At 38.8% G+C, this 13077-nt stretch overlaps 1 pseudogene and 7 gene segments (V, D, J or C); all 8 read right to left on the bottom strand.

Moving 5' to 3' along the window:
• Positions 1-2132, bottom strand: part of LOC134878426 (immunoglobulin mu heavy chain-like) — a 32100-nt gene extending 29968 nt beyond the window's left edge. Inside the window, 2 exon segments of the C gene segment in view lie at positions 1631-1927; positions 2024-2132. Of these exon segments, the coding sequence occupies positions 1631-1927; positions 2024-2066 (340 nt within the window).
• A 768-nt stretch (positions 2133-2900) lies between these two features.
• Positions 2901-3350, bottom strand: LOC134878026 (immunoglobulin heavy variable 3-21-like). The segment is given in 2 exon segments: positions 2901-3214; positions 3302-3350. Coding segments are annotated over 2 exon segments (363 nt in total).
• A 610-nt stretch (positions 3351-3960) lies between these two features.
• LOC134878432 (probable non-functional immunoglobulin heavy variable 3-38-3) lies at positions 3961-4555 on the bottom strand (annotated as a pseudogene).
• A 699-nt stretch (positions 4556-5254) lies between these two features.
• LOC134878030 (immunoglobulin heavy variable 3-21-like) lies at positions 5255-5620 on the bottom strand. The segment is given in 1 exon segment: positions 5255-5620. A coding segment is annotated over 1 exon segment (366 nt).
• Positions 5621-8678: 3058 nt separating this feature from the next.
• On the bottom strand, positions 8679-9360 carry LOC134878031 (Ig heavy chain V region PJ14-like). The segment is given in 3 exon segments: positions 8679-8693; positions 8866-9164; positions 9261-9360. Coding segments are annotated over 3 exon segments (414 nt in total).
• Positions 9361-9957: 597 nt separating this feature from the next.
• Positions 9958-10515, bottom strand: LOC134878430 (Ig heavy chain V region 5A-like). The segment is given in 2 exon segments: positions 9958-10288; positions 10380-10515. Coding segments are annotated over 2 exon segments (345 nt in total).
• Positions 10516-11180: 665 nt separating this feature from the next.
• On the bottom strand, positions 11181-11546 carry LOC134878032 (immunoglobulin heavy variable 3-21-like). The segment is given in 1 exon segment: positions 11181-11546. A coding segment is annotated over 1 exon segment (366 nt).
• Positions 11547-12501: 955 nt separating this feature from the next.
• LOC134878033 (Ig heavy chain V region 914-like) lies at positions 12502-13044 on the bottom strand. The segment is given in 2 exon segments: positions 12502-12812; positions 12894-13044. Coding segments are annotated over 2 exon segments (462 nt in total).
• Between the last annotated feature and the right edge of the window lie 33 nt (positions 13045-13077).

Below are 13077 nucleotides of genomic sequence, written 5' to 3' on the forward strand. Positions count from 1 at the left end.
AAAACACAAAATAATCTACATTTGGAATTTCCCTTTTCATTTTGTGGAATTAGTGAAATGATCCTCCTCTCTTACTGCCTTGATATTTTAAACTTTGTTCTGTCCCCCGTAAGACATTGCAAAAGAACATTTTTTTCAAGGTTTTTGCAAAGCTTCACTGGGGACTTCCACCGCCCTCTTGGGGTAACCTTTGACACTGACTTTATTTTAAACACTAAAGACGTCTTGTGACAGAAGCATTTTGTGGGGAAGTATTTACATCTTGTGTCTACAAGATATCTTGATTTAAGGTGATAAATGTCTTGCACTCTCTGTTGGTTAATGCCACTGACAACTGCAGTGGTTTTTGTACAGCTCTGTGGCTTCCTGTATCACTGTGTCCTTCGAGCACAGTAATAAACAGCAGAGTCTACACTCTGTTCACTCTGCACTGTTCATCTGCAGAGACACCTGGTCCACGTTGTTGTCTCTGGAAATGGTGAAGCAATTCTGGACTGAAGTGGAATAATATTTATTGCTTCCACTCGGAGCAGAAATGTAGGCAATCCACTCCAGTCCTTTTCCAGGAGCCTGTCTGACCCAGCTCATAGCGTTGCTACTGAATGTGAATCCAGAGGCTGTATAGGTCAATCTGTGAGAATCTCCAGGCCTTTTAGTCACTGGTTCAGATTCTGTCAGAGTCTGACCATCAACACCTGCAAACACATAGAAAATAGTTGCTTTAAGTTGATTACATCTTGGAAACAACTTTGAATCAAGTTCAGTAAAGATGTTCACCTGCCCAGCAGACAGTGAGCAGCAGCAGTCCTGTCCTATAGTCCATCATGTTAAACTGTGTGTCCACTGTCCTCTGTCCTCCTCTCTGCAGTCTCATAAGTAGAGGGGGAGATATCTGAGTTTGCATGGACTCCTCCTTTCTGATTGAACATTGTGTGAGAAATGTAAAAACATTATCTCTCACAATTTTAAATTGGTATCATTTGTGATTGGGCTGTAGGTCACTTTGTAACATTGTTGTGTAATTCAGTTTTATCAAATGAAACTTACAAATAATGGATTTTAGTTACTGTTGATTAAAACAGAGGTATTAACATTATTGTCATTAAAAATACTTTGAGTTCAATAAGTCAATAAATCCCTTTTCAGGCTAGGTTTTATCTACATCTCATGTCTTTAGCATTCATATTTTTAATCATAGCTGATGTTTTGTGTCAGATAAAGAACAGAATTCATGCATTTGTTTTTGGGATAAAACTCTGACATCCAAAACAATTTGTGTTGTGTTTTGACTCGTAGATTTTATTAATTTATATTTGTGAATAAATAGTGTGACCAATATTGTTAGAGCTGAAATTGATTTTAGATAAACTTTAATTTAGAGCTAAAAAAAAAGCGATGACTGAAAGTATATAATTATGGAAAGACAAAATACTAATATTTAACAATTTAAAGAAGTGTTATTCATTTTGTGATTATAACCTCTAAATGTTTAAACTGATGATGTAACAGAGAGCTGGTGTTCATGCAATCATTGCTGGTCTGAGGGCTCCTCCTCTGGTGGCTTCATGTTACAAGTGTTCAGGCACTGAGGGGTTTTTGTTCAGCTCTACTGATGGTTTGTGTCACAGTGTGTCTCTGGCACAGTAATACACAGCAGAATCTCCAGGCTGCATGCTCTGTCCGTTCAGAGTCACTGTGTTGCTGGAAGAGTCTAAGTCGATACTGAACTTGCTCTTCAGTGAATCTTTATAGTATGAAGCGCCAGTGTATTTGCTACCAATCCACTCCAGTCCTTTCCCTGCAGGCTGTCTGATCCAGGCTGTGTAGTAGCTGCTAACAGAATAAGAGACCTGACAGGTGATGGTCAGACGTTGACCTGGCTGCACAGTCACAGAGGCTGGCTGTGTCAACTGTTCACACTTCACACCTGTGGAAAGAAACATGTTGAAAAGTGAGCGAGGTTAATAACAGTGAGCAGTCAGTGTGAGCGTTCTGTCAGTGTCTCTGCCTCATTGAGACTCACAGGATCCAGCAGCCAGCAGCAGCAGCAGAGCTACAGAGAACATGGTTGGTGTTGAAGGTGACCTGATGGAGCTTCTCTTCTCCTGCTGCAGCTGACAGCATGATATCAAGTCTTTATAGCAGACTGTGAGGAAGTTCACTTTGCATAGAGAGGGACACTGAGCGGCTATAAAAGAGGGACGGACCATCCTGTCGAGTAGTCGAAGTTTGGATTGTTGTTTCAACATATGAAAGAAGATGTAATATTTAAAAGAATAAATGAAAAGTATCTTTTTATATCTAATCGAACATCAGACAGACAGTATATTTATTGTCTGATTTGACTATTCTTAACTGCTATCTGATTGAACCAGTTTTATTCAGGCGAAATTCCTTTCAGTATCTTGATGATGTTGAGCTCAAGTGTTTTTTGTGATTGTGAAATGCAAAACACAAAGCTCTGACTTTGTTTTGACTCATTGAGTTTTTGAGGTACTAACAGTGTGTGGTGGGTGGTTTAATGTATACAAAACAAGCTGCACTGTTAGTCTCATACTTTCAGTAGGAAATGAACGGTCTCCTCAGTGAGGGGGATTACTGCTATGACAGCAAAAGGTCAGTCTGGAAGACTCTCCTCAGGGATGTGAAGGTTTGTCTTATTGCAGTATGATTTATTCGTTTAGCTTTTAGCTTTTCTACCTTCTGTTTATCATGAATGAATGAAGAGATTTGTTTTTATTATTGTCTTTGATAACTTGGCTCAGTAGCAACTGTTGGTTTCATTTTCATTAAAACTACAAGAAGGAAAGATGTAGTCAACAGATAATTGTCCTTGTACTCTTTCAGCACAGTAAGGACGAGGGCTGTAGGATTTTGTACAGCTGCTCAACCAGCTTCAGTCACTGTGTTTCTCGAGCACAGTAATAAACAGCAGAGTCTACAGCCGTCAGACTGCTCATCTGCAGATACACCTGCTGTCTGTTGTTGTCTCTGGAGATGGTGAAGCGGCCTTTCACTGACTCAGAGTAGTAGATGTAGCTACTGCTTTCACTGATATAAGCGATCCACTCCAGTCCTTTTCCAGGAGCCTGTCTGACCCAGTGCATCCCGTAGCTACTGAATGTGAATCCAGAGGCTGTACAGGTCAATCTATGAGAATCTCCAGGGCTTTTAGTCACTGGTTCAGATTCTGTCAGAGTCTGACCATCAACACCTGTAAGAGGATAAAAAAACATCTGGTGAAATAAGCTGTTGACACAATTAAAATATGTGTTAGATTAAGTTCAGTAAAGATGTTCACCTGCCCAGCAGACAGTGAGCAGCAGCAGTCCTGTCCTATAGTCCATCATGTTAAACTGTGTGTCCTCTGTCCTCTGTCCTCCTCTCATAAGTAGAGGGGGAGATACCTGAGCTTTGCATGGACTCCTCCTTTGAATTGAACTATTGAACCTTGTCCTCTTTTATCCGTAATATTTATGTTTAAAAATATCTTTTCAAACTTTTAAACTGATTCATTATTATCCTTATATTGCTATAAGTCACTTTATAACTTGAATTTCTTCTGCTGTTTATTGAATTAAAGTATTAAAATAGTTGTGATTAAGTTGTATATCATTTAGCATGTATATCACTTTGCAATTTAGGTCTGAAATAGGAAAACAGCATATCATGTCTTTTAAACTAGTATCTTTTTTAAACTGTGACATGTTTAGTTTTGTCTGGTAGCTTATACTGATTGAGACTTTCTGGAGAATACATCCTGTTACACAACTAACAATTACAGCAGTTCACCTACTGAGCCAAATCAGCTGACTTTAATCATGCTTACTTGAAAAGTTTAATGTTTGACAATTTGTAATTTGTATATGTCTTCTATTTTGGGAATACATACAGTAATTTATCAGTGATTATAACCTCTACATGTTAAAACTGATGATGTAACAGTGAGTTGCTGTTGAAATCATTGCTGGTCTGAGGGCTCCTCCTCTGGTGGCTTCATGTTACAAGTGTTCAGGCACTGAGGGGTTTTTGTTCAGCTCTACTGATGGTTTGTGTCACAGTGTGTCTCTGGCACAGTAATACACAGCAGAGTCTCCAGGCTGCACGCTCTGTCCGTTCAGAGTCACTGTGTTGCTGGAAGAGTCAGAGCTGATACTGAACTTGCTCTTCAGTGAATCTTTATAGTATGTGGTGGATCTACACGTGCGCTACCGATCCACTCCAGTCCTTTCCCTGCAGGCTGTCTGATCCAGGCTGTGCGGTAGCTGCTAACAGAATAAGAGACCTGACAGGTGATGGTCAGACGTTGACCTGGCTGCACAGTCACAGAGGCTGGCTGTGTCAACTGTTGACACCTCACATCTGTGAAAATACAAAATAAGTTATATGACAGGTTATCCTGTTAAACAGCAGTAGAATAAGTGTTGACTCAGACAGGTGCAGAGAGACTCACTTCCAGCTGCCAGCAGCAGCAGCAGAGCTACAGGGAACATGTTGATGATGACTCTGAGAGGACGTGAGCTCCTGATGCTCTTTAATCTCCACTGACAGTCTCATGTGGAGTCCTTATAACTGCATCACAGTGAAGATTACTGAGTTTGCATACAACCAAAGGCATTGCATATGAAGATGAGTCGGACTGGAGATAAAAGTGGAGCCTGTTATTGATACAGAATACAATCACCTCAGTGTCTTCAGAGTCTGGAATCAACTTGGTAGGATTTATTTTCTACAAAAACAGATAATTAACATCTGGAGCTCTTTTAGTGTCCTTTTTGATTATTCATACACCAGGTCTTGTCAAAGCCTTTATTCCATATTAAATATCCATTAGAAAACAAAACAGCACACCTGAAATGTATGTTTAAATTCTTTATTAATGAAAGTGAATTTGTTGTTTCTAAATATCTTTCTTGAATCAGTTTTATAATTATCATAGACCGATTTAAATAGCTTTTATTGTCCTTAAAATATATATAAAACCAAAGCACATATGTGATCTCTTTATCTGAGTGGTTTATTAAATCTGTTTTTCTTTAGATGGTTTTATTGTTGTCCTTTTTTCATGAGAAGAAGTTGAAGAGTTTTTGATCTGCGTACAATCTATGTTATATCAGTGGATATTTTAATAGTGGAAAAGGAAGCTTTTTAAAAAGTATTAGGATTGCATTTAATGTATTTAAGAATCAATTTAATGTTCAAGTGCTGTTAAATAGAGGAAGTAGTTTTTGCATGACTCTCCTGTTACTGTCTCTCACTGTGTCTCTTTAGCACAGTAATACACTGCTGTGTCCTCGGCCTTCAGACTGTTCATCTGCAGATACACTTTACTGCTGGAGTCATCTCTGGAGATACTGAATCTTCCTTTGACTGACTCAGAGTAATAGATAGGAGTACTCTGAGTGTGTATAAAAGCGATCCACTCCAGTCCTTTTCCAGGAGCCTGTCTGATCCAGTTCCACACTGAGCCTCCAAAGTTGAATCCAGATGTTGTGCAGGTCAGTCTGTGAGATTCTCCGGGTTTCTTAACTGCTGGTTCAGACTCTGTTATGGTCTGACTTTCAGCGACAGACAAAACAAACAGAACAACCAACAAGAGGGTTAGCCTTCTGTGAGCCATGTTCACACTGTTTCTTGTGTTTTCAAAAGCTTGAATCCCTCTTTAAATATGAAGAAGACTTGATCCCTTTGAGAATTTATTAAATACAATAAGCTCCTCCTACTTCACATTCTGCTTTACAAGTCAAATTCAAAGCTATACACACAGCCCAACACAACATTAACCATCATTTAAACTAGCTGCATATAGTTATTAAACACAATTAATGACAAAAATGAAATGCTGAATAAATTAAAGGACTATCATTATTATTCTTCAACAAAGGATCCAGCTGATTATTATTTTTCTTTAATTTGATTAACTCATCTGAGCAACATGAGGGCTTTACTTCTAATAACTTTTTTAATTGTTGTTACAATTCAAAACTAATTCAGAAATGTGTTGAACAATATGTTTAGTTTATATTTTATTTTGTAGCTGCAATGAATGAAAGCATTTACTTGTGTTTGCTGCACAGCTGGATGAAGACCTGGATTTTATTTTTACTCTTAAAGGTTTCAGTATTTACATAGTGGCAGTTTGAGGACACAGACATTCAGAGAAACTTGGAGCCTTAAAAGGAAATAAACTACTAAGGAACTGAAACCTGTTTGACAATGTGCAAAAAACACATCTGCAGTGCACGAGAAATGCAAAGTAAATCAGTAAAGAGACGTATGAATCTCAAATTAGACCATTCTCTAAATGTTAGCACACAAATGCTTTTCATGGTTCAGCTGCTGTCTTATCTAAAGAGACATTTTGATAAAGCTCTGTTCTGCAATAATCATGATAAGTCTATTCAGTGATATGATTTCTGAATTCAGATATCTGTTCAGAAATAGTTTTCTTATCTTACAGTGTTTGGTGTAACTGCAGTTGTCGTGATATTGATAAACTCAGAATCTCACATTAACAGTATGAGAAGACTGTGGTAATAATGAGTGGATTTTGTACAGCTGCTCAACCAGCTTCAGTCACTGTGTCTCTCGAGCACAGTAATAAACAGCAGAGTCTACAGCCGTCAGACTGCTCATCTGCAGATACACCTGCTGTCTGTTGTCGTCTCTGGAGATGGTAAAGCGGCCTTTCACTGACTCAGAGTAGTAGTTGCTACTACCACCGCCATTGCTGATAAGTGCGATCCACTCCAGTCCTTTTCCAGGAGCCTGTCTGACCCAGGCCATCCAGTAGCTACTGAATGTGAATCCAGAGGCTGTACAGGTCAATCTGTGAGAATCTCCAGGCCTTTTAGTCACTGGTTCAGATTCTGTCAGAGTCTGACCATCAACACCTGTCAAGAGGATAAAAAGTCACATGAATTTAGTTGGCACACAAATAAGATCTATGTCAAATAAGGATTGGTGAAACTCTTCACCTGCCCAGCAGACAGTGAGCAGCAGCAGTCCTGTCCTATAGTCCATCATGTTAAACTGTGTGTCCACTGTCCTCTGTCCTCCTCTCTGCAGTCTCATAAGTAGAGGGGGAGATATCTGAGTTTGCATTGACTCCTCCTCACAGGGTTTGTAAAACATATCAACCCTCCATCTCAGACGTTTAAACTTTTCTCTAACTAGTTTTAAATTGTGTAGAATGTCTATCAGTTTTGTGGTAAAACCAAAACCACATGTATTCTAATAATAAACAAATTATTATCTTAGCTCCGACATGTGACTCATTTATACACAAATTATATATATATTACATAATGCATCTTCATTGTTCAGTTTTGAATAAGTAACTTTGAGCATAATGGAAGCACATTTACTATATAAATAATCTACAATATTATTCTGATCACCAACATATAGTAGTGTTTAGGAAATGTGCTTTATGTTCATCTCACATGTCACCTTTCTAATAATCTCTAGAAACAACCAAGCTCTCTGTCTGATCAAATATTGTTTTTCAGCTTGTTTCTATTTTCAGATTTAATGTAATTTGCTTCTTATATTTATGAATAAAACACATGTTATTTAAAATAAAATAATGAGATATTTTGAGGATATTATTATGGGACTATCTGGTGATTAATGTGAAATACATATAAATCTGATGGCGATACATCCAAGTGTTATTGCAATTTGTGAGGAAACCCAGAAGTCTATAGGATCACGCTGCTCTTTGTGGTTAGTGGAGGTTTTTGTGCAGCTGCTCCACTGTTACAGTCACTGTGTGTCACGAGCACAGAAGTAAACAGCAGAGTCTCCTTCTGTCAGGCTGCTGACCTCGAGGTACTGAGTGCTGCTGGGCACATCTTCAGTCATGGTGAAACGGCTTTGAAAGGAGCTGCCATAGCTAGCAGAGTTTGAGCCTGCGTTCATCCTCCCTACCCACTCCAGAGCTTGTCCTGGCCTCTGTCGTATCCAGTGAATATAATAGTCTGTCATGTCAAAACCAGATATGATACATGACATCTTCAGTGTTTCTCTAGGTGTTTTGACCTGAGAGGAGGACTGCTCCAGTTTGATCTCACTCCAGACTCCTGTAAGTTAAATGTTTTTGCTCATTATCCAACATTTTACCAAACAAATTTAAAAAACAAGTAAATCAGAAGTGATTTTTCTCACCATGAATAGAAACTACAAGTAATAAACTCCAGATAATTGTCTTTTCCATTATTTGAGAAACACTGCTCAGTGCTTTCTGATCTGAGTGTTTCAGAAACATATAACACTTCTCTGGTGTTCTGCAACGAGTCGCTGATGGTGTGTTTTAAAGAGAGGAAGAGTTTGCATCAACCCCCCTCTGCAGATTCAAAAAGGAACATGTGACATAAACATTTCCATAAGCAGAGCATCTCTACGACAGCAGCATTTACATTTCACATTTACTTACATCTGCACCTTATTTCTGGATTCCTGAAAATAATAAAGGGAAATAGTTTGATAATGTTCTGCAGTGACATCCTGTTTCTTCAGTGGTAGAGCTGCTGTTATTTCCTATTCCAGTATATCAAAACAGAAAAATATGTTCTATATTTTCCAGGCACCGCAATGCACACAAATAATTAAGTAAAGATTCAAACGTATCATATATGTTTTGCATTTGTGTGAAATGAAGCTTCTCTCAGTCTCTTCTACACTGATCTTTGCTGCAGTGGAAGAGAAATATTATCACACAGACATTTAAATGCATTTATTAATGAACTTATCATAAAGTGAGCTGTGAATTATTCACATTTATACTGTGTGTGGTTGAGTCACATGGTTGCTGAGTATTTGTGCAGGTCTGCTGCTGGTTTGTGTCACTGTGGGCCAACGTACACAGTAATACACAGCTGTGTCCGCAGGCTGCACGCTCTGTCCTGTTAGAGTGACGGTTCCTGCAGAAGTGTCTCTGCTGTAGCTGAACTTGTTCTTCAGAGCACTATTTTGACGAATGCCACTTGTACCCCACATATGTGAAATCCAGTCCATGGGTTTTCCTTCACACTGTCTGATCCAACCTGTTGCATAGCTGTCATCAGTCAGAGAATAACCAGAGACCTGACAGGTGAGGGTCAAAGACTGTCCAGGCTGCACAACCATTGAGTCTGGCTGGATGAGATCAATACTGTTCACACCTGTGGAAACACAAAGCAACATTATCTCCATCATTCATCTGACTACTCAGTGTTTCTGATGTGTTTATTAGTGAGAATCCACTGAAAGCTCCTCACAGGATCCAGCTGCCAGCAGCAGTATCAGAGCTGCAGAGAACATGTTGATGTTGAAGCTGAACTGATGTGAGCTCTTCCGTCCTCTCTCGGACACACACATACTTAACTGTTTTATGAGGCAACACACACACACACACACACACACACACACACACACACACACACACACACACACACACACACACACAGGATTTACATACTGATGATGATTATAAATCAGCTGACTTAAGTTCATGTAAATGAATCAAAAGAGGATGAAATGTTCAGGTGTGGTTTTTCATCACAAAGAAAATGTCGAGCAAACACAATTTAGATAATAAAAACAAACTTTTCAATATTGTTATTAAAATAACATCACCATGAAGTTGAATAAAGACTATTCATTCATCTCCTAATGCAGCTGTGATACTGATAAAGCTGTGTAGGTAGATCAGACATTTTAAAACCAACTTAAAGTCTGACTCTATCCCTTTAGATGTTGTATATAACTACAAGTATAAGTCAGTGATTGTAATGTCAGATTCTTTAAGTTGATGAAAACCCTTTCTGTTAAAAATTAAGTTAAGAACATTTCTATGAAACTCAGTACTGTTTCCCTTTTTTACTGTAACAGTGAGCTGGTGTTGAAATCATTGCTGGTCTGAGGGCTCCTCCTCTGGTGGCTTCATGTTACAAGTGTTCAGGCACTGAGGGGTTTTTGTTCAGCTCTACTGATGGTTTGTGTCACAGTGTGTCTCTGGCACAGTAATACACAGCAGAGTCTCCAGGCTGCACGCTCTGTCCGTTCAGAGTCACCGTGTTGCTGGAAGAGTCTGAGCTCATACTGAACTTGCTCTTCAGTGAATCTTTATAGAATGTGGTGGATCCAGCTACCATTCCAATCCACTCCAGTCCTTTCCCTGCAGGCTGTCTGATCCAGGCTGTGTAGTAGCTGCTAACAGAATAAGAGACCTGACAGGTGATGGTCAGGCGTTGACCTGGCTGCACAGTCACAGAGGCTGGCTGTGTCAACTGTTCACACCTCACATCTGTGAAAATACAAAATACGTTATATGACAGGTTATCCTGTTAGACAGCAGTAGAATAAGTGTTGACTCAGACAGGTGCAGAGAGACTCACTTCCAGCTGCCAGCAGCAGCAGCAGAGCTACAGGGAACATGTTGATGATGACTCTGAGAGGACGTGAGCTCCTGATGCTCTTTAATCTCCACTGACAGTCTCATGTGGAGTCCTTATAACTGCATCACAGTGAAGATTACTGAGTTTGCATACAACCAAAGGCATTGCATATGAAGATGAGTCGGACTGGAGATAAAAGTGGAGCCTGTTATTGATACAGAATACAATCACCTCAGTGTCTTCAGAGTCTGGAATCAACTTGGTAGGATTTATTTTCTACAAAAACAGATAATGAACATCTGGAGCTCTTTTAGTGTCCTTTTTGATTATTCATACACCAGGTCTTGTCAAAGCCTTTATTCCATATTAAATATCCATTAGAAAACAAAACAGCACACCTGAAATGTATGTTTAAATTCTTTATTAATGAAAGTGAATTTGTTGTTTCTAAATATCTTTCTTGAATCAGTTTTATAATTATCATAGACCGATTTAAATAGCTTTTATTGTCCTTAAAATATATATAAAACCAAAGCACATATGTGATCTCTTTATCTGAGTGGTTTATTAAATCTGTTTTTCTTTAGATGGTTTTATTGTTGTCCTTTTTTCATGAGAAGAAGTTGAAGAGTTTTTGATCTGCGTACAATCTATGTTATATCAGTGGATATTTTAATAGTGGAAAAGGAAGCTTTTTAAAAAGTATTAGGATTGCATTTAATGTATTTAAGAATCAATTTAATGTTCAAGTGCTGTTAAATAGAGGAAGTAGTTTTTGCATGACTCTCCTGTTACTGTCTCTCACTGTGTCTCTTTAGCACAGTAATACACTGCTGTGTCCTCGGCCTTCAGACTGTTCATCTGCAGATACACTTTACTGCTGGAGTCATCTCTGGAGATAGTGAATCTTCCTTTGACTGACTCAGAGTAATAGATAGGAGTACTCTGAGTGTGTATAAGAGCGATCCACTCCAGTCCTTTTCCAGGAGCCTGTCTGATCCAGTTCCACACTGAGCCTCCAAAGTTGAATCCAGATGTTGTGCAGGTCAGTCTGTGAGATTCTCCGGGTTTCTTAACTGCTGGTTCAGACTCTGTTATGGTCTGACTTTCAGCGACAGACAAAACAAACAGAACAACCAACAAGAGGGTTAGCCTTCTGTGAGCCATGTTCACACTGTTTCTTGTGTTTTCAAAAGCTTGAATCCCTCTTTAAATATGAAGAAGACTTGATCCCTTTGAGAATTTATTAAATACAATAAGCTCCTCCTACTTCACATTCTGCTTTACAAGTCAAATTCAAAGCTATACACACAGCCCAACACAACATTAACCATCGTTTAAACAGCTGCATATAGTTATTAAACACAATTAATGACAAAAATGAAATGCTGAATAAATTAAAGGACTATCATTATTATTCTTCAACAAAGGATCCAGCTGATTATTATTTTTCTTTAATTTGATTAACTCATCTGAGCAACATGAGGCTTTACTTCTAATAACTTTTTTTAATTGTTGTTACAATTCAAAACTAATTCAGAAATGTGTTGAACAATATGTTTAGTTTATATTTTATTTTGTAGCTGCAATGAATGAAAGCATTTACTTGTGTTTGCTGCACAGCTGGATGAAGACCTGGATTTTATTTTTACTCTTAAAGGTTTCAGTATTTACATAGTGGCAGTTTGAGGACACAGACATTCAGAGAAACTTGGAGCCTTAAAAGGAAATAAACTACTAAGGAACTGAAACCTGTTTGACAATGTGCAAAAAACACATCTGCCGTGCACGAGAAATGCAAAGTAAATAAGTAAAGAGATGTATGAATCTCTAATTAGACCATTCTCTAAATGTTAGCACACAAATACTTTTCATGGTTCAGCTGCTGTCTTATCTAAAGAGACATTTTCATAAAGCTCTGTTCTGCAATAATCATGATAAGTCTATTCAGTGATATGATTTCTGAATTCAGATATCTGTTCAGAAATAGTTTTCTTATCTTACAGTGTTTGGTGTAACTGCAGTTGCCGTGATATTGATAAACTCAGAATCTCACATTAACAGTATGAGAAGACTGTGGTAATAATGAGTGGATTTTGTACAGCTGCTCAACCAGCTTCAGTCACTGTGTGTCTCGAGCACAGTAATAAACAGCAGAGTCTACAGCCGTCAGACTGCTCATCTGCAGATACACCTGCTGTCTGTTGTCGTCTCTGGAGATGGTAAAGCGGCCTTTCACTGACTCAGAGTAGTAGTTGCTACCACTGCTATATATAATCGCAACCCACTCCAGTCCTTTTCCAGGAGCCTGTCTGACCCAGGCCATCCCGTAGCTACTGAATGTGAATCCAGAGGCTGTACAGGTCAATCTGTGAGAATCTCCAGGGCTTTTAGTCACTGGTTCAGATTCTGTCAGAGTCTGACCATCAACACCTGCAAACACATAGAAAATAGTTGCTTTAAGTTGATTACATCTTGAAAACAGTTCAACTCGAGTTCAGTAAAGATGTTCACCTGCCCAGCAGACAGTGAGCAGCAGCAGTCCTGTCCTATAGTCCATCATGTTAAACTGTGTGTCCACTGTCCTCTGTCCTCCTCTCTGCAGTCTCATAAGTAGAGGGGAGATATCTGAGTTTGCATGGACTCCTCCTTTCTGATTGAACATTGTGTGAGAAATGTAAAAACATTATCTCTCACA

Source organism: Eleginops maclovinus, chromosome 16, assembly GCF_036324505.1.
Source record: "Eleginops maclovinus isolate JMC-PN-2008 ecotype Puerto Natales chromosome 16, JC_Emac_rtc_rv5, whole genome shotgun sequence".
NCBI lineage: Eukaryota > Metazoa > Chordata > Actinopteri > Perciformes > Eleginopidae > Eleginops > Eleginops maclovinus.